Source organism: Magnolia sinica, chromosome 3, assembly GCF_029962835.1.
Source record: "Magnolia sinica isolate HGM2019 chromosome 3, MsV1, whole genome shotgun sequence".
Classification (NCBI taxonomy): Eukaryota; Viridiplantae; Streptophyta; class Magnoliopsida; order Magnoliales; family Magnoliaceae; genus Magnolia; species Magnolia sinica.
The window spans coordinates 102,867,918-102,895,855 of NC_080575.1; the positions used below are offsets into that span (position 1 = coordinate 102,867,918).

Here is a 27,938-nt window from a genome sequence, read left to right on the forward strand (position 1 = left end):
TTAGGCTTATGAATTAGAAACGGTGGGGTGCACATTCCAGTCTGTTTACTTGATTTAATTTATGCCACGTGTACAATTTCCGAACGCCCGCATATCAAGTGCCTCACCCAGCCTGAGTATAATATAATCCTCGAAAAAGACTGCTGGCATTTCCGTTGTCACACAGGACAATACCGGCATTTGCTTTTCCGATTATAACAAGACGGCCTTCTCATCCAAGGAAAAGGCGGGGGAGGAAACTAGGAAACACCGGGTCTCTCCATTTTACCCCCGCTATATATTCCCTACGACTCCGCTCCGTGTATTTCTCTTCTCATAGCGAAAAAAAGCCAAAAGCAGAGAAAGAAGAGAGGAGAAAGAAAAAAAGAAAAAAAAGAAAAAAAAGAAAAAAAAACTCCTCCTCGTTCGAACTTCTCCTTCGTCTTTCGAATCTAGGGTTAGGATTTAAGGGAAGAGATGGGGCAGCAATCTCTGATCTACAGCTTCGTAGCGAGAGGGACGGTGATCATTGCTGAATACACCGAATTCACAGGCAATTTCACAAGCATCGCATCTCAATGCCTTCATAAGCTTCCTGCCTCCAACAACAAGTTCACCTACGACTGCGATTCTCATACCTTCAATTACCTCGTCGAAGACGGTTTCAGTGCGATTCCAATCCTTTCTCTTTTCGATTTCGCGGTTTTTTGATGGTTTGAAGGGTTATAATCGTTTGATTTTTGATTTCTGATGTTAGATGCTTGTTTTGGTTTGATCTTTTGATGCGGGTAGGTTTTGATCTGTTTAGGATTGGTTCGATGCTGCAGATCATCTTTTCCTTTTCATTTTCGATGTGATCTTGCTGTTTGCGTCTTGTTTCGGTTGCGGTCAGGGTTTTGTAATTCCTTTCTTTGGATTTTTTTTCTTTTGTTCTATTTCATAATGATTGTTAGATTGATGTGGATGTTCTGGTTTCAATTTTGTTCAGAAGAGGAATTTTCAGGGAAGCGTGGCGTAAATTATTATTATTATTATTTTTTCCAGATCTTTGATTGCCGCATCTGATCTTTTTTCAGATCGAGGAAATTGTTATCATGATAGACCTTATATTTTCCTTGCACTTGTGGCTGTATTCATCCTCTGTGTGTTTCGACACACGCACACCCATAGGCAGGCACAAACACACACGATTGCGCACGTGTGCATGTGTGTGTATTTGCTTCTTATTTTGTTATTTGAAAGTTTTGATTAATTCATCTTTGATTGGGTTTTTTAGTTTTTAATCATTAGATTTTAAGTTTTCAGGTTTAGCAATCTAGTTGGTGGGTAGTAATAGCATAATATTAGGATATGTTTTTAGAGGCTTGGGTTGTTGATGCGATAGATCTCAGCTGCCTTAGATTGGAAGATACGTTTTTGTTTCCATTGCTGCAACCTTCATTTGCTTTGTAAGGTTTTGTTTGGATGCACAAAGGAAATGAATTGCTAAAATTCAGTTTAATCAGGAGAAAATAATGTTTCTAGTATTTATAACGAGGAGGTAACCATCAGATTGCAGTTACATCCATCTTGGGATTTTTATTTTTAACTGCAATAAAAAAAGCGCATTTGCATCCATTTCTAGTCCTACATGAGAGGGTCATGGTTGAAATTTGGAGCTTTGTCCTTCAATATAAATGCTAAGGAAGAATTATGATTTAGTTCTTCAATATAAATGGCAAGGATGATAATTGCTATAAATTTGATAGTGCACCCAAACACCCCCTAAATTATGGCAGTTTAGATGAATGAGGGGTCATTTCCAGGTGTTTGGATCCCAACTGGCTTATTTTCAATGTATGTGCTGCAATCCCCGTTTTCAAGCCTCTTTTGTTTGAACCAAGCAGAGCATCATGATGGTATTCTAGTAGGAAAATCAGTCTGGTTGTTTATTTGATTTGGTAATCTTGTTGTTTTATGTGGAATGATGGGTAGAAAGAGCAAACATCTTCTTGTTTAAGAATGCAATTGCATCTAAGGTGTACTGTTGCGGTAACGGTGGGTGTAACGGTGCCCGACCATTACCGATATGGTTATGGGCCGTATCGGCCGTTACAGCCCTGGCCGTTGGGTGTAACGGTGCCCGACCATTACCGATATGGTTATGGGCCGTATCGGCCGTTACAGCCCCGTAACGGCCAGGGCTGTAACGGCCGATACGGCCCCTGTAATGGTTAGAAATTTTTTGTTCTAAAAAAATTCAAAGAAATATCCATTAAATTCAGAAAATTCTAAATAATCCAAATATGCATTCATTTATAATTTTAAATGTGTTTATGGTGGTGTAACGGTTCACTCTTTGGTGAGAAAGCCGTATCGGGTGGTTTGATAAATTTATGGACAACCTGGAATTGATTGTAAAACTCATAGATTTAATTTTCTATCTAATACTAATGATAGATATACTAAAATGAATTTAATATCCAAATATCTTACATGTGTAGGTATTTGTTAATTTTTAAAAATTGACCGAAAATAGTCTGAAATTTTTTTTAACAAAGAAAGAAAACTAATTGCATAATTTGTAAAATGCATATTCATATGTTCTAATTTGAATAATGCATCGTGTTCAATCATAACAACAAAGATTCAAAAAAAAGAAGGTATAAATACCTATTTTTGAAGATTTTCCAGAACATGACTCATGAAATTTTGATTCAACAAAATCCTTGAAATAACTTGTTTTGATCCTCAAATTCAAGCTAAGAGTGGTCAGAATTTGCAGTAGAATATTTTAGGAAAGAATTTGGAAGAGAGAAGTGCCAAAAAATGAGAAAAATCGCAATTTAAAAAGACAAAAAAGAGCTGTTTATAACTGTTATGCCCTGACCGTTGCGGGGCAGTAAGAACTGGTATGGTGCGTAACGGCTGATCGAGCCAAAAACTGGGGGTTCACCGTTTCGATCCCTGTATCGCGTAACATACTTGGTCGTTACGGTTAAGTATCGGTCAATACGTAACTGATTTGGTACACCATGATTGCCTTGTCACCATCCTATAACATCCAAATCTACCGCTTTAACATGGTATCTATGCCTCTTGTTTCTCCTCTCAGCTGACTATTACAGTATCTTCATTCTTATTTTTCTGGGCCTCTAACTTGAGGAATTATTATCGCTCCTATAAGCTTGTTTCTGTCAGGTTGTATGGTTTCTCTTGAAGCCGTTAGTCATCACATGCTTTGTGGTTTCATATTATTCAATTGACAAAATTCATCTGTGGCTAGTTCGAACGTCAATGTTCAGAACCCTCTATCTAGTAAACTAGGACCATGAAAGATGGCATAGTTGCTCTTGCTAAAGGTGTTTTTTAAGGCATCTCCTGCAGTCGGAGACAGTTTCTACTGCCTTAATGGATAACTGCCTCTCTTGCTATTTTTGTGCATAAAATTTCTTTGTCGCTGAGAGAAAATGATGACACATGGTAGAGTAGGTTTACTTTTTATTTACAGAGATATAAGGTATTCTGATTTTCTTAGGAGACATTTGAAGTAGGACTATCATGGGTCTTGTACTGGTGTACCTTTATCTGGACCAGCCTAAGGGGGTCGGTTTAGGGTCCTATCAGGTTCAAGACCCAACTACCTGTCGGGTTTTAGAAATCTACTTCAGGGCTATGAACAGTCTACATTATCTGAAAGAAGGCCTTCCAATTTAGGAGATCTCAGGTGCCCACTACTGACCAAACAATGGATGGGGGCATAGTAGTTTTGGTGTCTAGCAGAGCATCAGCATTCTTTGTCAGCGTTGGAGCGTGGGTTGGAGTATTGCATCAGAGCATTGGCCAGAGTATCTGTTGACAGCTAAGGCTAGGGGAAGGCAAAGGGGCAGTTTGAATTCTGGACTCTTGAGAAGTTAAGACTTAAATGTGGGTGGGGGTGTGGTGTTTTGAAAAGGCGATTCTTGAATGTGGGTTGGTGAGAGCTGAGGTGCAGGGATGTGAATTGAGAAGGTTTTGAAAAGTTAAAAGTCTCTTAAATGTGGGTGGAGAAGGTTCAAGTCATAAATACATGTTAATTTATTATAACTTATAATTAGGTATAAGTTAGAGATATCTTTGAAAACTATCCCTGTTCGCATTGTTGGGATGGTTTGGAAAGAACGACACTTAACAATTGCCAAGATTCCCCCCCCCCCCCCCCGCGGGGATAATTTGAACCTCAATCTTACTTCATAATAAGTTGGTCGTGTTTAGAAACTGTTGCAAAGCTGTTTGAATCCTCTGGAAATAGTTGATCCCATATGATTCACCTTACAGTTAGCCACTTAGCCATTGTTTACTGATCCATGACCATGTGTTTGCAGTTCTTGATCTGTTTGAAACATAATCTTTGGTAACAAGCTGCTGGAGTTGGTGTAAACTCTCTCATTGATTCTAATAAGTTTCCTGAGTCAAATCAGGGATCTTGGGATTTTTGGCGATTTCGGATAATTTGGTGTATTTTCTAAGTTCTCCCTTTTATGACGTTGAGTTGATATTTGCACTTTTGGCATTTACAATTATCCTTATTCCTGATTACTTTGGGGATTTGGGATGTATTGTAATAGTTCATCAATATATTCTATATGTTAAAATTGAAAAAATGAAACAGTTGATTCCAAATAATTTTCGAGTTCTGTGTACAAATTGTTAGACATGGTTTTTTTTTTTTTTTTTTGAAATTGTATCATCATTGAGAAATATATTTGGAGCATTTAGTACAGGAAAGGTGTCCAAATTTTGTTGATAGATGCTCTAGGAACGGAAAGGTTCTTGAGGAGAAAAATTATATTTATAGCATTTTCTTTTTCCTATCTATCCTGTCCAATTTGCTGTTTTATACCTAGGAACAGAAAGTTTGTGCCCATGCTCATGGTTATCATAGCATGTGAAGGCTAAGCTTTGTGTTAATACTGGACTTCAAAGTGTTGCTCAATTTTGAAAAGATAGGAGTTTTGGGTTTATGTTGAATCATGGGCCATGACCCCTGTTGGTTAGGTTCCTATGTTTAGAATTTGGCTACGCTATTAGTTTTCTAAAGGGCATGCTTTAGTTCATCTTCACACCCTTCTGCCATGATCTCATGTTGATTCTTTTTGCTATTTATTGAAGTGACAACTGGTACAATTATTAAAGGAAAATACCCAGCTCGGTGGAGCCCGGGATCAGGTCTTACCCTGATGCTCTACCCAAAAAAGGAGGAGGAAATTCATTCAAACAAATAATTACCAATGTAAATCAGCACCAGCAGGGAGCTAAACTGTTGTTGCTCAAATCTTGTGCCGTGTGTAGCAATTTGAACCTCAGCAGTTAACCGCCAAATGAAATAGAAAAAGAAAAAAAATAAAAAAATCCTAAATTTGATGTCATGGAATTCAACTGACTAAATCAAGGGGAGTGTTTTATTACAAGAAATCAAAACACTGAACTATTAGACTTGTTTTAATGTCATTATAAGCACCCTGGAACTGGCTGACTGCTTCTTTAGTCTTTTTATTAGCACTTGAAGGTTCTTTAGGACAATAGAAATGATAAATTTTAAAAAAGAGATACACTGCAAGCAAAGTATTTATTCGGTAATTATTATAATACTGTATGCCATTATTATTATTATTTTTCTTTTTTTGTAATATCTATTCAAAAGTTATGGGTGGTCTTCTGATGCAGATGTTTTTGGCTAAATGCCTTGAACCTCATTATAATGATTTTCGTTTATCTTGTTGGATGGTGCAGCCTACTGTGTAGTTGCAGTTGAGTCAGCAGGAAGGCAAGTTCCTATTGCCTTCCTGGAGCGTGTGAAGGAAGATTTCAACAAGAGGTATCGAGGAGGAAAAGCTGCGACTGCTGCTGCTAACAGCCTTAACAAAGAGTTTGGGTAATTCACCTTGCCCTTCCTTCCCCTCCTCCGCCACCCCCCCCCCCCCCCCCCCAGCACAGCACAACACAACACAACACAACGGGAAATAAGAAAAAACAAGATTGCGTTTTGTTGGTGTTATAGATGAATGATAAAATCATTGTGAACATTTCAGGCCAAAACTGAAGGAGCACATGCAGTACTGTGTGGACCATCCAGAGGAGATCAGCAAGCTTGCAAAAGTGAAGGCTCAGGTGTCAGAAGTTAAAGGAGTGATGATGGAAAATATTGAAAAGGTACTGCTTCCTTTCTATGCTAATTGGGATTTTCTTCATTGAGATTATCTCTTGCCGTTTCCACCCTTGTTCTGTGGAAGGAGCTGAATGTATTTTGATCTTTTGAGGCACATGATAATTCAGGCTGGACTGATCTCTCTCTCCTTTTCAGGTTCTTGACCGCGGGGAGAAAATTGAGCTTCTGGTGGACAAAACGGAAAATCTTCGTTCACAGGTTGGTGGCAATACCCTTAGAGCAAGGTGTGAAAGCTTGAAATGTGACTATGACTTGATGAGGGTCCATGTCTTGGTCAACTTGAGACTCAGTCAAGTAGATGATCAATTCTTTCAAGTTTTTTTTTTTTAAAAAAATGAAAAATGCTTAAAATTTCTAGAATATAAATATAATGAAAGATTCGTTCAACACCAATATACAGCAAAAACATGGTTGTGTTATGGGTTGTGAAAGCAGGTGTATAATTATAGTAAAACAACTAATACCATGATGGTGCTAGGCGGTCCAATGAGGTATATATGTGATTTGAGAAGGGTTGCACACTGTTTCTCATTCCTTCTTGTGATTGAAAGGGACTTGCTGCACCATTAATCGGGCTCTACGGCTGATCTACCCACCCTGGAAATTATCTTTTATTATGTCTGAAATTAGAGAAGCTTGTTTCAAGGGAATGAGTTGTTTTATTCAATGTTTTGAGGGGCGTGTCACAAGGTTGCCAATTCTCTTATGAGAGTTGGATTGGCCAGCAATGAGAGGGTTGCTTGTTTAACAAGTCGTCTTACCCCTTGTCTTGGTGATGTTTTGCTTCTCCTTTAACAAATTTGTTTTGTTGATCTTATAAAAAAAGAAAAGAAAAAAGAAGAAGAAGAAGAAGAAGAAGAAGAAGAATATGAACACAGGGTAACTCCACTTGAGTACAATACCTTCTCTTTTGAGTACAATACCTTCTCTTCAAAAGTTCATAAGAAAAATGGAAGGGAATGTCTGCCTCCAAACCTTGGAGAAAGGCAAGGTAAAACTAGGATCTGAAAGTTGATAGACCTAAGGGGCAAGCCCTGAAAGGTTGAGTGAAAATTGTAAATATGTTTTTCCCCTCAATGCACAAAACAATCAAAATTCAATGAATTGGTTAACTGTCAAGGTAAAGTTTTCTTTTTGAGTTTTACAGAACTTTTTCCTTTCTTTGTGAAATTTACTCGGTTGAGTTTTTCTTCTATTTTCTATAACAAGGTATTGTGGGATTCTGCTCATAAGCAAATGTACTGTTTGGGGAATGTGTTATTCTGTACTCTTTTTTCTTTTATAGTTTTTTGGTTGTCCCCCATCCATAGCAAGAGCCCATCATCTGAATGGTTTGGATGATTTGAACACGCCCACACGTCAATATTTTCCTTTGAATATTGACAGTCTCCTTACCCGTTGTGTCATAGGCTGCTGAATGATGGCTAAGGATCTTCCTATTGAAGATTTTCGAGGCAGTGTCCAGCGAATGTGCATCTCATTGGATTAATGGTTTGCTCCACCAAACCATAGCCCCACATGGAATCATGCGTGTCAGGAAACTATTAGTTTGCTGATGAGCAGGATCCTGTGAGTCTTCTTTTATTATGTTGTGCATACTTCAAAGTTTAAACTTGCCCTGAGTTTCTATGAAGGTTACAAGTTTGTTGAGTACCTGGTATAAACCCTGCTTTAGATCTAATTTTGAAAAAGCTTTTGTAGTGTTTAAATACTGTCTCCCTCTTCAAAAGATGAGGTAGCCCTCCACGCTTGTATGTTAGGCAGGGCTGCGGTTCATCTCCTAATGATGACACATGCATGGATTACACATTGTTTCAGGCACAAGACTTCCGGCAACAAGGTACAAAGATGAGGAGGAAGATGTGGCTGCAGAACATGAAGATAAAGCTGATCGTTTTGGGGATTATCATTGCTTTGATTCTCATCATAATATTGTCTGTTTGCCGTGGCTTCAACTGTTGAAAGAAGAAAAACCAACCTCTCCCCTCCACACTGGACTACTGCATTAGGTATGTCTACATCTGGATTGGTTCTAATATGTTGTTTTGATGTCCCCTTTTGTGAATGAGTCTTGTTTTTTTTTTCTTCCTTCTCTGCCTTTCTATACTTTTTGTTTCTGGGATGGGAGAACGATTTGTATTTTGTATGGGATTGCATTGCATGTATAGATTGTCTCAAGCATGAATTCTTTATATGAGGAGAGATTATTTTGATGATGATGCTTGGAGCTTTATGCCATAAAATTTCATTCATTGCTCTGTATAAAGAGAGCAGTGATTGTTATACTTCTAATTTTTTCATATTTAGCTCAAATAGATGTGGGACTTCTTATGGATATAAAATATTAGGCCCTGTTTGGCAGACGCTTTTCATCTCATTTTAGTTAGGAGTAATTTTGTATCAAAGGTCTTGATCTCTAATACAGGAACTCTAGTACATAATTACCTGTAATTAGAGTAAGGTGAACTCGTTTTTAGGCATCTACCAAACAAACAGGGCCTTAGTTCATCATGATCCAATACTTATCCCAATTTGGGTTCAGGAACAGGGCCTCAGGTAATTTACTCTAATCATTTCCCCATGGTGTGCTATTTGTTAACACTAGATATGTGGCCTTGTGTTCAGAGATCCACACTGCCCATCCCCACCATTGATGGATTTCACTGAGTGGATATGTTTTAATCACCCATTCAATATAATTCAAAAAAATAAAATAAAAATCATCCATTCAATGGGATTTTCTGTTGAATGTGGATGGTTGTCACTCTGTTTTGACTGTATTTTTTAAGCCACCCACTTGGATATTGTCCAATCGTCATGATTATTGGGCCATACTGCATCCTTATAGGATGGATGGCGTGGATCACTGGTCACCTGTATTGTGGAGAAGCAATGTTTATAGCACCTCCAATTTGTTGCCTTGTGGATGAAGGTTCCCACATGTGCCTGGCGGCTACATATTGCACACAGCTTAACAGTTTTTGGTTGTATCTTGAAATTTTGAAAAATACGAGGAAAAGAGTCTCAACCACAATTTAGAAAGAACGGGAACAGGATGATGGGGAAATGCAAGCCATGAACCTGTTTCCCTCGTTTGGATAGACAGAAACCATAAGGTGAGCATGGAAAACCCATGGAATGAAAATTCTCTGCAAATGAAAAACTGTGGAATGTGACCATAGTTTTATTGTTTGATTTGTAGCATGGAAATGTAACAGGCTAATGGTCAAAGGCTGAGAGCTGTTTCTTGTAACCTTGGAAATAGTAATTAATATCGTTTTTGGTAGACATTGATATCCACGCTAAAATAAAAAATAAAAAAAATTAAAACATTGGGAATGGAAATCAAGTTTCATGGTTTCTCTTCTTTCTTTTCTTGTCTTTATTTATTTATCATAAACAACAGATTACTAGATACGTTTCCATAGTATTCTCAATCCAACACGCAGAAGGGTCGGGAAGGATGACAACTTTGGAAAAGAAAATGATCTCTGTGGATATATACTTTTCACCTGTTTGAGAGGAGAAAAAAAGTGTGGAAATTGATTTTCATTTCCACAGTACTATTTCTTTCAAAGCTTACAAGAGACAGGTCACATCATTTGACAAAGGACCAGTACCTTGTGACATTTTGACCGGCAACTGCACTCCTAACCAAACAAGATAATTACAAACTTCTTGCTTCCAGGCGACTTCTCTCCCAGTTGCAGTAACTGGCCGGATTTAACGTAACCCCAATCCATTGATGAAACGGTCATTTTCCTTGGCCCACTTGTACGAGGCCTCACCAATTTAACGGGCCCCACATTGGATGGATAGTGGTCCAAATGTCTCTTGGATGGATGGGACAATTTAACCCTTCCATCGATGGTATGCAAGTATTTATTCAAGAAAATAAATGGATAAATGGTTTGACTGAACGAAAGTCAAAATTGGATGGCTGGAAGCTTCCAGTCGTAGATAATGTTGGGGCTTGGTCCATCAACCGTGGAAGCAGGGCTCCTGCAATAACACTACGGATACGTGTGAAAACTTGGACAGATTTGAGTGGTACAGATGACTGATTCAGATGTTGGCATCCTAGTAGATACTTTCTCAACTTAGAATACCTTTGAAAGTCAGGAAGCTGAGGAGGAAATTGGCCACTTGGATATGACGATTTGAGCAAAGCTTTCTGCCAAAATGTTTCTACCTACGAAGGTTCGTAAATCAAATTCAACGGCCGAAAACCAAATTAACCAAGTTGGGATTATTTCAGCTCACGTTTTCACATTTCATGTTTCTTTTGAATTTTATTTTATTTTTTTAAAGAAAGAAAAGAAAAGAACAGGTAGAAGCACTGATTCAGCCAAAATTGCCAAAGACATTTATTTTGGTTTTTCCTGGACATTTGGAGGGCGGTAGCTCTGAGAGTTGGTTTGGTCCATCTGGATGAGAAACCATGCAGAAGAACCTGTCCCGGATCTGTGGATCCCAAACCTTCGATGTGACACCGTGAGGAAGAACAGGCCAAAGTATGGATGGGTTAGGATATAGATGTTGGGAAGATCCCTCAAAATTTCCCAACCTAAGTTGGGTCCTACCAGATCAACAGTTTGGATAAAAGAACTCAATGAGAACAGCTCCTTTGTGTTTGCTAACTGTACATTTGGGGATGCCCAGGATACAATTCCTTCAATTTGTTATAATAAAAGTGTAAGAAAACAGGTACCCGTTTCCAGAAATCACGAGTAAAATTGTAGCGACAATACTTTCACATTACTTCAATCTCAAGTCATAAAGAAAAATTTACTGATTTCATATTACTTCCGGTCTAAATAAGGAGATGATGATACTCAAAACCTTTACGGCCTAACAATGAAGTTTAAAATCTAAAAATGCACAGTTTGTTTTTATGAGAGTTATTTGATAATTTGGCGGTGTGATGGCCCATAATCACATTCATTATAAATTATACTCAATCCAGCCATACAAATCGTGACAAGCACCATAGACATGTTGTAATCCTGAAATCGGAAAACTAAGAAGATCCTAACTTTGCCAGTGGACTTTTAGGGGCTGTTTGGCATCTCTCCTAATAAGAGCTTATTTGCTGATTCTAAATACATAAGCTCTTATTTTCAAAATAGAATGTTTGGTCTAACTCTAATTTTACCACTCATTTTTTTAGAAACTCACTAAAAAGCTCTTTAAAAAAATAAGGGGAGTTTACTTATTTTTTAAGAGTTTATTTGGCTTAAGTCAGTAGACATTTATGTCAAAATTTTAGACAAGTCTGTCTTAGAATTTTTAAGTAATTCTTAACTAGCCATCTTCTCCTCTTCACAATCTCTTTAAGGCAGGCCCACATGATGAATGACCCATATTGAAGGTGAGGCCCCACATGATGAATGCTCGGCATCAAGGTGGGCCCACATGATGCACAATCACATCAAAGGTGGGCCTCACATAATGAATGACCCACATCAAAGTGTGGCCCTCACATGATGGACAATCCACATCAAGCGGGCCCCACCTAATGGATGGTCATCAAAGGCAAGATACACATGATGGATGATGGACATTGAATGTGAGACCACATGATAGAAGATTGGCATTAAAAGTTGGCCCACATGATGAACAACCATATTAAAGGTTGGGCCCCGCATGATGGACGGACAAAGGCGGGACCTACATAATGATGGATGGAGGACATTAAAGGTGGGACCTACATAATGGATGGTGGACATCAAAGGTGGGTCATGCATTGATAGATGATCCACATCAAGATGTAGCCCCACATGGACTATCCAATCAAGTGGGACCCACATGATGAATGGTCCACATCAAGCAGGCCCACATAATGCACAATTCACATTTAAAAAGTGAGGCCCACCATGATGGATGATGGACATTGAAGGTGGCCCACATAATAAATGGTCCACATTGAAGATGGGGCCCCACACAATGAATGGTCCACATCAAGGTGGGCTGACATAATGGATGAAGTGGGCTTCACATGATGGATGGACCACATTAAAGTGTGGCCCCTCATGATGGAGAATCCACATCAAGTGGGCCCAATCTAATGGACGGTCCGCATCCAAGGTCTCGCACAGGGTTGTACATGAATCGAGTTAGCTCGCTCGACTTGAAAAAGCTCAATTCGAAACTGAGTTTGAGTCGAGTCGAACTGATTTTTTTAGCTCAAAAAAATTTCGAACTGAGTTCGAACTTGCCCGATCTTGACTCGACTCGAATCGAACCCCAACTCGAATCGAACTTGGATCAAACCAGTTCGGTGACTCGGTTACTTTGATATTAATGTTGCTCACCAAGTGTTTGATGAAATGACTCAACGAAGTGTCGGCTAGTGGCAAGGAAGGTATGTATATAAAACAAATGCTATTTTTTCTTAATTTTGATATTGCTTAAAAGGTGTTTGATGAAATACCTGTAAAACCGTTGATGTTGTTTTACATACAATGAGAATTTCAAGGTGCAGTTCATGTGTTTGTGAAAATGCTACACAAGTGAACTCGGCTCGATCTTGGCTTGAACTGGCCCGAGGAGCTGATCGAACTGGGGTCAGCTAGTGGCCGAGCCGAGTTGAGCTGTGCCAAGCTCGACTCAGTTCGACTCATGTACACCTTTAGTCTTGCATGATGGATGACCCATATCCAAAGTTGCCCATATAATAGATGATCCATATAGAAGGTGCCCATATCCAAAGTTGGCCATATGATAGATGATCCATATAGAAGGTCCGCCCACATGATGGATGGTGTATATCAAAAGTGGGCCCCACATGATGGGCAATCCACTTTGAAGGTAGGGCTCACACGATGAACACATCAAATGTGGACTACGCGTGATGGGTGGTGGACATTGCAAGGCCTCACATAAAGGACAATTAGAATTGATGGTGGCCCCACTTGATGGATGATCTACATCAAGATGGGCCCCTAATGATGAATGGTTTACATCCAAGATGGGCCTTGCATGATGGACAACTCACTTTGAAGGTTTGGCTCACATGATAGATGGTACACATCAAAGGTGGGCTCGACATGATAGATGGTACACATCAAAGGTGGGCTCGACATGATAGACGATCCACATCTAATATCCAACATAATGAATTACCCAAATGTCTTAAAACATGAAGATTGTAGCCATCGATTCTTTTACCATTTAGGGTTCGGTCTATCTCCAGCAAGATCCACCAAAACAGCCATAGCCATATGGATTGCTCTTATAATAGAGTTTTTGTAATATTTTAAAATGATATCAACTACCCTTATAAAAAGCTCTTATTTGAACATTTTACCCATCGCATTTATTCATATATAATATCCAACATAATGAATTGCCCAAATGTCTTAAAACATGAAGATTGTAGCCATCGATTCTTTTGCCATTTGGGGTTCGGTCTATCTCCAGCAAGATCCACCAAAACAGCCATAGCCATATGGATTGCTCTTATAATAGAATTTTTGTAATATTTTAAAATGACATCAACTACCTCTACAAAAAGCTCTTATTTGAACATTTTACCCATCGCATTTATTCAAATAAGGGGTTTTTTGGGTTTTGAAAAAAATAATTTTATCAAAAGTGCTTATTCTAAACAAGAGCTAGAACAAAAGAAGCTTATTAGAGTAGCTCAGCTCTTATTGAATTAGAATAAACAGGCCAAACAAGCCCTTAAACTGCAGACTATCTTTCGCGTCAACCATCAATCATACGTGCACCAATCAGTTAGAGCATCAGTTACTGTCAGTTTATGGCCCACCTAAAGTGGGGTCCACAATGTGGACAGTTCCGTTAAGTGTGGCCATGTGTACAATTAGTAATTATGAACCATAAATCTTCCAGATCACCAGATCACCCAAGTTTCTCTTGATTTGGACTCTGTTTAGGTTAGGTGCAATCAGAACCACTAGAATAATTTGCCCGTATGTTATCCTTTACCCTGTGTTTGGCTCATTCTATGGCAAAAATAACAGACAATCTTTAGGGTTTGTTTGATAGATGTCTTAAAATGAGTTCATCTCATTTTAGTCAATCATAATTATATACTAGAGATCATGGTTGTTGGTTATCGAGACCGTTTTTTAATTCTTGCCCCTTAGAAATATGATCTCTATTACATAATCACTAATGAAGAAATGATATGACACCTCATCTTCAGGCATCTTACCAAACAGACCCTTAGAAATTGTACCGTTGATATAATTTTCAAAAGATAAAAAAAATACATTACTTCGTAGGTGCAGAAGACCTCCTCTCCTTCCAATGCAGCATAAAGGAGCCCAATTTCATTATTTTTGGAAATTCTAATACCAGCTGAATCATCTAGCCAGGCTTAGGTGAAGCTCAGTGGTCCATTTGTTTGGCTGGGCCAGTCTGTGCATGGGCATGATTATCATGCATCATTAAATTCAGGCTGGATAGATTTTTAATCGGGTCAGTCTCGGTTGATCCTGACCTGGCCTGCTGGCACCTACAAAATAGCACTGTTTTGCTAATAGACAGCCTTTGAATCGTCACTGTCCATTTGAAGGCCACAAATCAAAGGCCAGTGCTGCATGTATGGTGTATCATAATCTGTCCATAGTGGGGCTCGCCATATGAACAGTCCACCACAGCCAGGATTATGGGAAGGCAGTTGACTCTTAATGGATTTCAAGTAAGAAAGCCAAGGTTCGAAGGCCAATGCTTGTAAATCTAAGGATATGAATTTCACACAAATTGAGATTTCTTGCTAATCTTGATAATTAGTTAATTTCAAATACAGGTTTAAAGCAGAACATCCACATTATTGATATTTTCAGCTGATTTTCCAGCTGTAGTTAATTGAAAAGTGGGCAAAAGAAAAGTACTTCAAAATCCGATATGGAAAAACAATGAATTAAATAATTCACCTTTCTCCACAAAAGCTACCATCAAACAGTCAGTAGGCCGGATTGCTTTGTCCCATGAAATCATGCTGTTTGTCTTGTGCTCTTGTGTTGTAAGAACTCTTTTTTATATATAGATTTCCATATTGTCAATCAGCCTAACCTTTCCAAAACAAGCGGCTACACAAAACACGACTGGGCTTCTTATCTCTTCCACTGCTTCCAGGCTTTCCTGATCCACGATCTGCATATACCATGAAAATGGAATTCATTTCTTTATTTCTTATTTTTTGGTCTGCAACAATATAGAAATTTAAAAAAGAAAAAGCCAAAAATAAAAAAGAAATGGAGCATTTGATAACAAGATAAATAAGCTCATGGAATGTAAACGATGGTTGTGTGTAAAGCATGGAAGAATGCATTTTCCACATGTCTAGAGAAGAGGTCAGCTAAGGTCTGCAGCACAAGGCATGGAGATACTTTCTCCACATGTACCAGTGTGGCATGTGGGTAAGAGATTCAAGCCATTCATCAGGTGGGCTCCGGTTGTGGGGAAGATCTCAAATGCCTTGGACAAAAAGTTCATTTATGGATTAGTCTAGTGTTTTCCTAAGCACATTTCTCCATGTCTACTAGCCATTCTGGTAGATGGTCACCATACATACTATCTTGAATCTGGACGATCATTCTTCTATACCTCATCATCATCTAGGCCTTATCCCAACTAGGGTCAGCTACATGAATACCTTTTCATTCAGATTCATGTTGGAAGTTATGGTGTAAGTTTGATGTTAGCTGCCAACTTGATGCAAACTCCTTTGTCTGGGGAGGGGACTGACAATGAGAGCATAAAACTCTCACAGGCACAACGTAATATACTATTACATGGGTTGATTACAATCAAGCACCATCTAATAGTCTATTACATAGGTTGATTACAATCAACGAGTTGATGATTACTCTACACCTGCTGTCTTGAATCACGACAATCACTAGGCCTTGATGTAGGATGGGCAAAGGACAAGTCAATGGAGGGCTAGAATCGCACAAATTCAGGCCAGAGGGGCCTCAATTGGAGGGGGAGAACAGCCTAAACATGCACTATAGCTTTTGACGGCCATAACTTTGTGTCTGATTATCCGTTTTGCGCATACAATATACCGCTGGAAAGCTATCGATGAGCTCCACGCCCTAGCCAACTACCTAAGGTTATTTGGCCCCAAAATGGCTTTGCAAAACTCTACGAATTTTGGTAGGATTAGACTTCTTTTTACACTTTGTAGTAATTTTTATTATTTTGGGAAAGTGTCCCGAGTCAAATTTGGGTCTAGGGTTTCTTTGCATAAGCATATCAAATACGTTGTAATCAGTACTTCATTCGATAATATCAAATGTATTCCTTGTTTTTAGAGATTTTCTCTTTCCTTATGGGTTCAAAGGCTATTCTTGAGGAGCAGACGTGGTATCTTCTCTTTCTCCATGCCCCACTACATTAGCCACACATTAGGCCGATGCCACTGGAGTGTGCCCCTTTCTTTATTTAGGCTTGTTTTTATTATTATATGCATGTGTTAGTTAGACATCTATGCATTGAATTTTGCTCCACAGTAAAACTCGTAGGAACTAGTAGTAGTTTCTTTTGTGTTGGAGTCATCAGGTAAGAAAATTTGCAAGGGATTGTTTGGATGTGAGGATTTTAAAATTTTTTTTTTTTTTAAAATTATTATTATTATTTTTTAAAATTTAAAAGTGAGGAATTTAAAAGGGCCCAAAGAATTTGTTTCCAGAAAACAAAATCCCCAAGAAAGAGATTCTGTTTGTCATCTTTGGGTACTGGGAATGTAGTGGAATCCAGAAACAGTGTTTGGGTGCTGGGAGAGAATTCCAAAATATGACCGTTGGCAAGGTATTCAATACTATTCATTACCTTAGAATTAGCAAGCTAGCTTGAAATTCAAAATGTCTCTTTTGGTAGAAATGGATTCCAACATGCAACCAATTCCAAGTATTTACCAGGGCCCAAACACAAGAATTTTCCCGTACTTATGGACTCCATTTCTATTGGGGCTACTTTCTAGACATTCAAACGACAACTATAGAGGAAAACAAGATGCATTACAGAACCTTACCTCAGCATAATCAATTTTACCGCCAGCTGCAACTATTGCTTGGATGACCGAATTTCTCAATTCCCTGCAAGAAGTATGCCCATTTTGTGCTGCAAATTTAGCTTTAGACAGCGACTTGTTGATGGATAACGCCTACACAACATGCAAAAACCCAATTTACGACAGATACATACTAGCTCTAGATTCAAGGGTTGGCCATAAGACTTTTTACAGAACTTAAGATAAATTTCCAATAACTAGAGTGAATAAATAACATTGAGAATGCTCATATTCAACTCGTTTCACAATGTGCTGTATTGGACTTTCAGATGATCTGGTCATTGGTCTAGATTCTAAATCATTCATCCAGATGGCTCCACTGTTGGGAGGTTTGGCATGAGTGAAACAATTGGATTTTCTGGGATATTTCTTGCCATCCAGACATCATTTTCATCAAAGCCAAGCATATGGTTATAGATTGGGCTCGTGTGGGAAGTCTTTTGTTGCTGTTAATGGGTATTTTATTGGGATTTGTGGGGACTGTCTTCCTCTTGTATCTTGGATGACACCTTCTCATCCATTGTTTAGTTCTTCCTGTTGCCCTTCAACTATATATACATATATCTAAAATGTATGTATGTATATAATTCATGTGTCTTATCAATGCCCTGCAAAATGGATGGCATAAGATAAGTTTTGCTATAACAATCATTTTTCAGTTCACCACTTGGATAGATGGGATTATCCAATTAAGAGTGACTTTTGAACCATGGATGATCTATGGTGGGACATGCCACATGGTGTGAATGGGTTGTGTTAAAGTCCTTTCATATACATTGATACACCTTCCTCTAACGGCTCAAGCTTTTAGAGCAACTGGTTGTTTGACATGGTATTAGAGCGGAAGGTCAAGTGTTTGAATCCTGTAAGCAGCAAATATGCCTCCGCACTTGCACGTGTGGGGGAGTGTTAAAGTCCCTTCATATACATTGATATGCCATCCTCTAACAGCTGGAGCTTGATTTGACAGGTTGTACAAGCACCACCCTTCCATATACATTTATGTAAATGTTATTTGTATGCACATTATGCAACTGGTTTGAAAATGATGTAGAGCGGGTCGCGGACAGTTACATGGCCAAGATGGATCAGAAAAGGCCCGGTCGACGACAGAAGTGATCCAGACCATCGAACCTTAAATCGGGCATATCTTGCAATCCGGAATGAGTTATCTGACGTAAAATATATGATTTTGGGGTAGAAGGAGCTACTGAAGCCAACCAACCCAGCTACGCCGGGTTGCGCAGCCCGGAATTGCGAAAAACCCCTGGATCGATGGTCGTTTCCCTGTTTTAATTTCGTTTTATTATAAATAGTAAGTTTTAGTTTGATTATAACTCTTCATCCGTCGGGCTTTAGGAGTTGCGCCCAACGTGAAAAGAGCTTAGAATAATTAGGAGAATGGTTTGGTGAAGCCAAATAGGACACTTACTATTTTTGGCCGAAAACCTTGCGCACTAGTAGACATCACGACCGTCTATAAATAGTAAGTTTACTATTTATAGTAAGTCGCGGATTCTAAGAGTTTGAATTGTAGTTTGATTCTAATTTCTTTCCCAATGCTTGGTACCCCTATTTAAAGGGTTGTGAACTCGTTTTTATTCATTAATTAATCAATTTCGAATTTATTAGAATTTATTTCTATTTTCTGCTTTCTTTCCTCGTGGATTCGAGAAGTCTCTGTGTGGAGTCCAGAGAAGCTCCGTGGATTCGGAGTAGTTATCCTCATCACGTTCATCCTTGCGTCAGTTGGTATCAGAGCGAGGATTCCCCTCGGGCCGATGGCAAACAACGAAGGTATGAATCAAAATCCTGTGGATGATGATACAGGGATTCGTTATCTTTCGGAAAGAATGGAAGCTTTCCACCGGGAGAGTCAGTTGACCATGCAAGGGCTGCAGGCAACTCTCGACCATCTTACGGATGCGCTACTTCCGCCTCGAGCCCTAAGCGGTGCTCCACCACCCATGGTGGCTCCACTACCCATGGTTGTTGTACGACACAACCCCAATTTTCGTATAGCACCACCAGTGGCAAACCGTAGGGCTACACCAGATGATTCAAGTTCTAGTGACGAGGACCTTAATGAGGGTTTTACCCGATGACCAATCCATGGAGGTGATCATCTAGATCGTGCTGAAAGAGACTATCGAGGTAAGGCTGAACTTCCTAGTTTTAACGGTTTATTACGTATAAAAGATTTTCTCGATTGGCTAGCCGAAGTAGAGAGATATTTTGATTATATGGACGTGCTAGATCATAAAAGGGTAAAATTAGTAGCGTTTAAATTAAAATTTGGTGCTTCTATATGGTGGGAACAATTACAACTCTCACGAGCCCATCAGAACAAGGCGCCCATTTCATCATGGCCACGGATGAAACGTCTTCTTTGATCACGATTTCTCCTCAGTGATTATGAACAGATATTATTCCAGCAATATCAAAATTGCCGACAAGAAAATCGAACCGTCACAGATTACACTGAAGAATTCCAACGGTTGGCTACACGAAACGATCTGTCAGAATCTGAGTCACAGAAGGTGGCACGATTTATAGGTGGGTTGCGACCGATAATTTAGGATCGAGTTCAGATGTACCCAGTTGGAACCGTGGATGAAGCAGTTCAATTGGCGGGTAGGGCAGAAACACAACTTGCAAGAGCTTCTGCTCGTCCATATCCTTCAAATCGACCTCCCATGACGGGTCCCACGCAGGATCCAGTGCTGCCACGAGGAAAAGATCCAGTACCTCAACTTCTTACAACCGCAAACCATGAAACATGGAGCGGCTCATCCAGACCTCAACGTGCAGTACCCACAACAGCAGGTCCGAGTAGGATTCCAAATCCTTATACTCGGCCAAGGTCGAACAATTGTTACCGCTGTGGCCAACCAGGCCACTTATCAAACACTTGTCCTCAACGTCCCGCAGTGCACTTGACTATAAACGAAGGGAGCACTGAAGATGAGGCCGCAGAAGAAGACCATCGCTTTGATGAACATGAACAAACCACTAAAGAAATAATAGGTGGCGATGAAGTGACGGGCGAGGATCGTGGCGAATTTCTAGTTGTGAGGCGATTACTGTATACCCCACGAAAAGAATTACATCCATAGCGACACAATATATTTCGTACTCGGTGCACCGTCAACGGAAAGGTCTGTGATGTGATCATAGACAGTGGTAGTAGTGAAAACATCGTCTCGAAAGTAATGGTGGACAAGTTGCGGCTACCAACGATGAAACATCCTTCCCCATACTCAATTGACTGGATAAAAAAGGTGAATGAGACCAAAGTAACTGAACAATGCACTATCTCGTTTTCAATTGGCAAAAATTATAAGGATCAAATACTTTGTGACGTGGTCGATATGGAAGCTTGTCATATGTTTCTCGGTCGACCCTGGCAGTCGGATCGTGATGCGACCCATCGGGGACGAGATAATGTCTACGTATTCGTCAAGGATAGTCGAAAAATAATCATTGCCCCTATGGCACCAGAGAACCACCCTGAAGCCTCTCAAGTGGAGGGGAGTTTCCTCTTGACCATTCGGGATTTCATGGCGGAATCTAAGGAAACTGGCGAGGTATACGCCGTAGTAGTGAAGGGCGAGGAAGAGGAGCCCTCAAACATCCCTCCAAGTTTAAGACTGTTACTAAACAAATTCAAAGAGGTCTGGCCTGAGGATTTACCTGATGGATTGCCCCCCATGAGGGATATCCAATATCACATAGACCTCGTCCTTGGGGCTAGCCTGCCCAATCGCCCTCATTATCGGATGAGTCCGAAGAAGTGTGAGATACTTCATCGGCAAGTGGAGGAATTGATCCATAAGGGTCTCTTGAGAGAGAACATGAGCCCATGTGCCGTACCAGCATTATTAACGCCAAAAAAAGATGGAAGCTGGTGCATGTGTGTCGTCAGCCGAGCAATCAACAAAATTACCATCAAATATCGGTTCCCAATACCACGGTTGGACGACATGCTCGATATGTTAGAAGGGGCTAAGGTGTTCTCTAAACTAGATCTAAGGAGCGGGTACCATCAGATTTGTATTTCACCCGGTGATGAGTGGAAAACGGCATTCAAGACCAAGGAAGGGTTGTATGAGTGGCTGGTCATGCCCTTCAGCCTATCGAACGCACCAAGTACTTTTATGCGTTTCATGAATCAAGTTCTAAAACCGTTCACTGGCCGATTTGTGGTAGTATATTTTGATGACATATTGATATATAGCTAGGATGAGGCGGAGCACAGGAAACATCTCAGGCAGGTGCTACAGGTCCTACAACTTAACAAGTTGTACCTCAATTTGAAGAAGTGTAGTTTTTTAACTGACAGCTTATTGTTTCTAGGATTTGTTATAACGTCCACAGGCATTTGTGTGGACGACGAAAAAGTGCGAGCTATTAGGGAATGACCGATCCCGACAAACATTCATGAGGTGAGGAATTTTCACGGGTTGGCGACTTTCTATCGTCGATTTGTGCGAGATTTTAGCACCATAGTCGCGCCTATAACATATTGCATGAAAAAAGGACCGTTTCAGTGGACTGATAAAGCTGATAAGAGCTTTTATAAGATCAAGCATCGTTTGTCTACAACACCGGTCTTGGTGCTTCCTAATTTCGACAAATTGTTTGAGGTTGAGTGTGACACTTCATACGTCGAATTAGAGGAGTATTATCACAGGAAGGCAGGCCGGTAGCCTTCTACAGCGAGAAGCTTAGCGAAGCCCAAAAGAAGTGGTCGACTTATGAGCTTGAGTTGTACGCAGTTGTTCAGGCACTGCGACATTGGCGGCATTATCCGATTCAAAGAGAGTTTGTTTTGTATACCGACGATCAAGCATTAAAGTTTATTAATAGTCAGATTAACGTGAATCGTGTGCATGCTAGATGGGTTGCGTTTTTACAGGAATTCACGTTCGTTCTGAAGCACAAGTCAGGGCAGTAGAACAAGGTGGCTGATGCACTTAGCCATCGTGCATCACTACTAGTTACAATGAGCAACGAGGTAGTCGGCTTCGACTATCTCAAGGAGCTGTACGCCGAGGATAAGGACTTCAAAGATTCTTGGATGAAGTGTCAAGAAGGTCACCCCAGTGACCTTCATATACAGGACGATTTTCTCTTCAAAGGGAATCGATTGTGCATCCCCCAAAGTTCTCTGAGGGAGCTGATTATTCAGGAGCTACATAGAGGTGGCCTTGGTGGAAACCTGGGGCGAGACAAGACGCGAGCTCTTGTGGAAGAGCGGTATTACTGGTCGCAGTTAGTACGCGATGTGGAAAAAGCCGTACAACGTTGTCATGTTTGTCAGACCTCTAAAGGGCAATCTCAGAATACGGGCCTCTACACCTCGTTACCTGTGCCTGATGGTCCTTGGGAGGATTTATTAATGGACTTCGTGCTTGGTCTCCCACGAACACAACACGGCATGGATTCGATGTTCGTAGTGGTAGATCGTTTCTCAAAGATGGCGCACTTTATCCCATGCAAGAATACCCTCGATGCAACACACGTGGTAAATTTATTTTTCAGGGAGGTCGTTCGGCTACACAGGGTCCCCAAGACCATTACTTCCGATCGTGACACGAAGTTCATTAGCTACTTTTGGCGGACTTTATGCAATCGATTTGATACACGACTTCAATTCAAAAGTGCTTACCACCCACAGACTGATGGGCAGACCGAAGTTGTGAATCGCACATTGGGAAACCTCCTTCGCTGTATTTCAGGAGAAAAACCGAAGCAGTGGGATTTGTCCTTGTCTCAAGTAGAGTTTGCATTCAATAACATGGTGAACCGCTCGACAGGGAGATCACCGTTCCATATTATCTACGGACGAGTGCCTCGCCACACACTTAACTTGGTCCCTCTACCCAAGCACCCAGGCACGGGCATTGCAGCAGAACATATGGCAGACAAGATTATGGACATCCATGCAGAAGTGCAGACCAAGCTACATGCCTCGAATGAGAAGTACAAAGAACAAGCGGACAAGCATCGGCGACAAAAAATATTCGAAGTCGGTGGCCGCGTTATGGTCCATCTGCGCAAAGAGAGATTTCCGACCGGGACGTACAACAAGTTGAAAAATAAGAAGATTGGACCCGTCCCAATCATCCGAAAGATCAATGACAACGCTTATATTGTTGATCTTCCAGATGACATGACAATCTCACAGACTTTCAATGTCGCGGACCTGACCGCGTATCATGAACCAGAGCATGACGAGAACTCGTGGACGAGTTCTTTTGAAGTGGAGGAGACTGATGTAGAGCGGGTCGCGGACAGTTACATGGCCAAGATGGATCAGAAAAGGCCTGGTCGACGACAGAAGTGATCTAGACCATCGAACCTTAAATCGGGCGTATCTTGCAATCCGGAATGAGTTATCTGACGTAAAATATATGATTTTGGGGTAGAACGAGCTACTGAAGCCAACCAACCCAGCTACGCCGGGTTGCGCAGCCCGGAATTGCGAAAAACCCCTGGATCAATAGTCATTTCCCTGTTTTAATTTCGTTTTTACTATAAATAGTAAGTTTTAGTTTGATTATAACTCTTCATCCGTCGGGCTTTAGGAGTTGTGCCCAACGTGAAAAGAGCTTAGAATAATTAGGAGAATGGTTTGGTGAAGCCAAATAGGACACTTACTATTTTTGGCCGAAAACCTTGCGCACTAGTAGACATCACGACCGTCTATAAATAGTAAGTTTACTATTTATAGTAAGTCGCGGATTCTAAGAGTTTGAATTGTAGTTTGATTCTAATTTCTTTCCCATTGCTTGGTACCCCTATTTAAAGGGTTGTGAACTCGTTTTTATTCATTAATTAATCAATTTCGAATTTATTAGAATTTATTTCTATTTTCTGCTTTCTTTCCTCGTGGATTTGAGAAGTCTCTATGAGGAGTCCAGAGAAGCTCCGTGGATTCGGAGTAGTTATCCTCATCACGTTCATCCCTGCGTCAGTAAACTTTCCAAATTACGGCAATGAAGCGAAATCAATCTTATAATGAAAACGGTGCGTCCGCAGCGTACATGGCCATGGCAGTTAGGACATTATATGCTGACATGAAGTTCAAATTGTGTCTGCTCCTCAAAATCCTTGTTCTTTTATGATTGATGAAAATATTTTATTAGAAAAGCTCCAAAGGACAGAACCCACACACTCCAAACCCCTTAATTTCCGTCCCAAATCTTCAAAATCTTTGATCACAGGCTCAGTAAGTACCAAATGCAAACAGGCATAAGCACTGTCATTGATACGACAGGCATAGGCACTGTCATTGATATGACAAGTTGTCTCAGTTCACAACTATAGGAACACAATCACTTATCTACATGCGGAGTGAAAGAATGTAAAGAGAGAATATGGGAAGTCATGGACAAACCTTTTCCCGCTCTTCAGGTAAGAGGTGTACATTGCGTGAGCTCATGGCAAGGCCATCGGTTTCACGCACTATTTCTGAACCAATCACGTTTATGCCAAAATCAAGATCACGGACCTGAAAATAGCTATCAGCCGATCAGTAATATGAATTAAAACTGGGAAACAATTCCAACTTGAAACACAGTAGCATTAACGTTCTTAAGTAGAAGAAGCCTCCAAATAAAAGCATGAATGCCAAAAGCTTCACAGGCACATGAAACAATGAGATTTGAGTCAAGACCTATGCTAATTGGAAAAGGTGAAGGGGCAAACACCAGTGGTACCCAGTAGATGTGGGACCCAGTGATTTCCCACAAATTCCAACCTGTCCATAAGACACCTCACTTCATAAAACCCCTTAGCCCAAAAATCAGCTGATCCAAAATTCTGATGAACCACAGCACAAGGAACGTATTGAGAGGGAACGCAACCATTGCTTAGCGTTGGGGGGCTCACCGTGTTGTGTATATATAACAAGGCCGTTCAGACCCTTCATCTTCAGGCAGTTTTGTGACTCAGGTAGGCCTTTGTGAAATTCAAGGCTGGGCTTTCCCTCCCAGCTCATTCCTTTGCTGTGGCTCACCTAGCTTTGGATTAGGCTGAGTTTTGGTTCATACAGGTTTTCTCAGGTCCATCTGAGAGACAGGTGGGATGCTGTGAAGACATCATGCGGGTCCCACATCTGCCCAGTATCATTGTAAGCTTATGGTGGTACCATTACCAATACCCACTGAAGCACGCCCCAAAGGTGAGATGAAAACAAATGTAAGCAGTCTAAAAGCCTCAGAGAATCTCCAATGCAAGCAAATGATCATCTTTCTTTCTTAGTTCCAAGTTCAGGGGTGCTTTACTGAATTCATAGGCAGATCTAGCAATGGAAATAGATAGCAATTTGGAGTTACTTTCCCATACAATTTCTTTTATTTTTGCAGTAAAAGATACAATGCATTAAGGATATCTTTCTGTGAATCTGAAATTGAGCAAAACTTAACTCAGAAAAACTGCAAAATTGGATTATAAAGGTCAGTTTGTGGGGAGCACATCTTTTCAGAAAGCTACATCAACTAGGCACAAAAAAAAAATAAAAAAAATAAAAAAAAATAAAAATACCATTCCAATGGCATAACCTCCATAAAACAAATTTAAGGATATATCTTTTATCCTCACAGGCTCTGTTTTGAGAAGGTCTTGAGTTTGAATCTTGGACCATAAGTTACCATCCACCATCAGATAACTTTCAATCTGTTATGGTGTCCAATACCCAACCCATCCAATAGTTTGGCGCTACCATGAGTATCACCTTGTGCACAAATCAGCCCCATCTATTCATCAATTGGGCCACACAATAAAAACAATGTCTAGCTGTTGATAAATTACAAAATACAAGTGTGGTCACTCGATGAATAAAGACTTGTGTTGTGTAATTTATTGGCAGCTAAACATTGTTTTATGGTGTGGTCAATCTGATGAATGGATGGGACTAGTTTTCGCACAATGTGATCCCCATGGTGGGGGCAGCCCTAGATGGACTTGAGACCTCCTCTATCTTATAGTTCTATGAAAGGTGATATGCCAATGAATCCAGTCCTTCTTTGAAATAAAAAGTACTCTAATTGTTACTCAAATCCAAAACTACTCAAACATTGTTCTTATGCACAACCTTGTCCAAATTTCAATCTAATCCAACAGTATTCTACCTTCATAAGACAGGATAATTAGAGAAAGGCAATGAAGAATAGCTCAAAATGTGCAAAATCAGAATTACCATCCGTCGAATCAGGCGCCATTGCTGATAATCCTTCTTCCCAAAAACAGCAACATCAGGCTCGACTATATTGAACAGCTTGGCTACAACAGTTGCCACCCCTCTAAAAAAAACAGGCCTGCTCTTCCCACACAACCCCCTCTCCAATCTTTCAACCCTGATCCAGGTCTCATGCCCCGATCTCGCACCTCCTTTCTCCTCCACACAAGACACCACCTTCCTATCTTTCCTATCATCAGCATCCAAATTCCCAAAATTCCCACTTGAATCTTCCCCATCTCTTCCAGAAGGGCCTACCTTCCTCTCACCTCCATCAACAAAACCCAAATTTCCAAAAGACTCACTTGGGTTTTCCTCAGAAGTTTCAAAAGAACCCACCTTTCTCTCTTCACCATCAACAAAGCCCGAATTCCCAAAAGATCCACTTGGGTTTTCCTCAGCTGTTTCAAAAGAACCCACCTTTCTCTCTTCCCCATCAACAACACCCGAATTCCCAAACGACCCACTTGCAGTCTGACCCCCACATCCATAGTCATATAGGTTTTGGGGGTGGAAAACAGCATCAACCCCAGCTTCCCTAAGCTTTTGAATATCTCCATGGAAATCAGATGGGTAGGTTGCAAGATCTTCTGATGGAGAGAACTGGCCTGGGTTGACATAGATTGAGACAACGGTGATATTGGCCAGATTTTGGGCCTCTTGTATAAGAGATAAATGGCCTTGGTGGAGGTAGCCCATGGTGGGGACTAGGGCTAGTGTTTTGCCCTGGGATCGTTTGGTCCTCGACCATGACCTCATCAGGTCCTTGTCTCTGATGATCTCTGGTTCTTTTGCCATGAAAAAAACGGAAAGATGAGAGCTGGGGATGAGAGAGAGAGAGAGAGAGAGAGAGAGAGAGACGTGCGTTGAAGGTTGAAAGATGAAACCGTGGGTTGAAGGTTGGAAGACGAGGGCGCGTGGGATGGACGCGGATTGGCTGCTCCTCCTGCCACCAGCCAATGGCTGATGGTCGGTGCTCTGTGGGCCCGACTATGATGTATGTGTTTCATCCATTCCGTCCATATATTTTTATAGATCATTTTATGATATGAGACGAAATAATAGGTATATCAAAATATCAAGTGGACCACGTGACAGGAAACAGTGTTGAATGAACGTCGACCATTAAGAAATTTTTGGGGGCCAAAAAAGTTTTGGACCAAGCTAATATTTGTTTTTTCGGTCTGTATGATCTAGTCAGAATATTGGATGTAAAATAAACAGTACAGTGGGCCGTAGGAGGATTTTAATGGTGGATATCCAATCACCATTGTTTGCCTGTGGTGTGGTCCACCTGAGATTTATATCCATATTAAATTCAGAATAAAACCATAAAATGATCTCTAAAAATAGATGAACAGAATGGATGAAACACATACATCATGGTGGGGGCCACAGAGCACCGACAAAGCTCTCCCGGCTGGTGTCGGTGCTCTGTGGCCCCCACCATGATGTATGTGTTTCATCCATGCTGTCCA

General features: G+C 40.5%; 2 protein-coding genes across 2 annotated transcripts; one reads left to right on the plus strand and one right to left on the minus strand.

The window, feature by feature from the left end:
- The first annotated feature begins 299 nt into the window (after positions 1–299).
- On the plus strand, positions 300–8,385 carry LOC131240476 (vesicle-associated membrane protein 722-like). Its single transcript, XM_058238733.1, has 5 exons — positions 300–646; positions 5,731–5,872; positions 6,030–6,150; positions 6,302–6,364; positions 7,985–8,385. Exons 1-5 carry the CDS (start codon positions 457–459, stop codon positions 8,126–8,128), a joined length of 660 nt encoding a protein of 219 aa, XP_058094716.1. The 5' UTR covers positions 300–456; the 3' UTR covers positions 8,129–8,385.
- A 6,514-nt stretch (positions 8,386–14,899) lies between these two features.
- LOC131240477 (pantoate--beta-alanine ligase) lies at positions 14,900–27,365 on the minus strand. Its single transcript, XM_058238734.1, has 4 exons — positions 26,422–27,365; positions 24,619–24,732; positions 17,178–17,309; positions 14,900–15,292 (listed from the first exon to the last, which is right to left on the minus strand). Exons 1-4 carry the CDS (start codon positions 27,256–27,258, stop codon positions 15,176–15,178), a joined length of 1,200 nt encoding a protein of 399 aa, XP_058094717.1. The 5' UTR covers positions 27,259–27,365; the 3' UTR covers positions 14,900–15,175.
- Between the last annotated feature and the right edge of the window lie 573 nt (positions 27,366–27,938).

Bases quoted from the DNA above. Each gene is read 5' to 3' on its own strand.
- LOC131240476 (XM_058238733.1), top strand. From the start codon at position 457: ATGGGGCAGCAATCTCTGATCTACAGCTTCGTAGCGAGAGGGACGGTG. The intron at 647-5,730 runs GTGCGATTCCAA...TGGATGGTGCAG, and splicing joins CCTCGTCGAAGACGGTTTCA to CCTACTGTGTAGTTGCAGTT. The intron at 5,873-6,029 runs GTAATTCACCTT...TGAACATTTCAG, and splicing joins AGCCTTAACAAAGAGTTTGG to GCCAAAACTGAAGGAGCACA.
- LOC131240477 (XM_058238734.1), bottom strand. From the start codon at position 27,258: ATGGCAAAAGAACCAGAGATCATCAGAGACAAGGACCTGATGAGGTCA. The intron at 24,733-26,421 runs GTAATTCTGATT...AGCTATTTTCAG, and splicing joins GGCGCCTGATTCGACGGATG to GTCCGTGATCTTGATTTTGG. The intron at 17,310-24,618 runs GTTTGTCCATGA...CATGTTGTGTAG, and splicing joins TACCTGAAGAGCGGGAAAAG to GCGTTATCCATCAACAAGTC.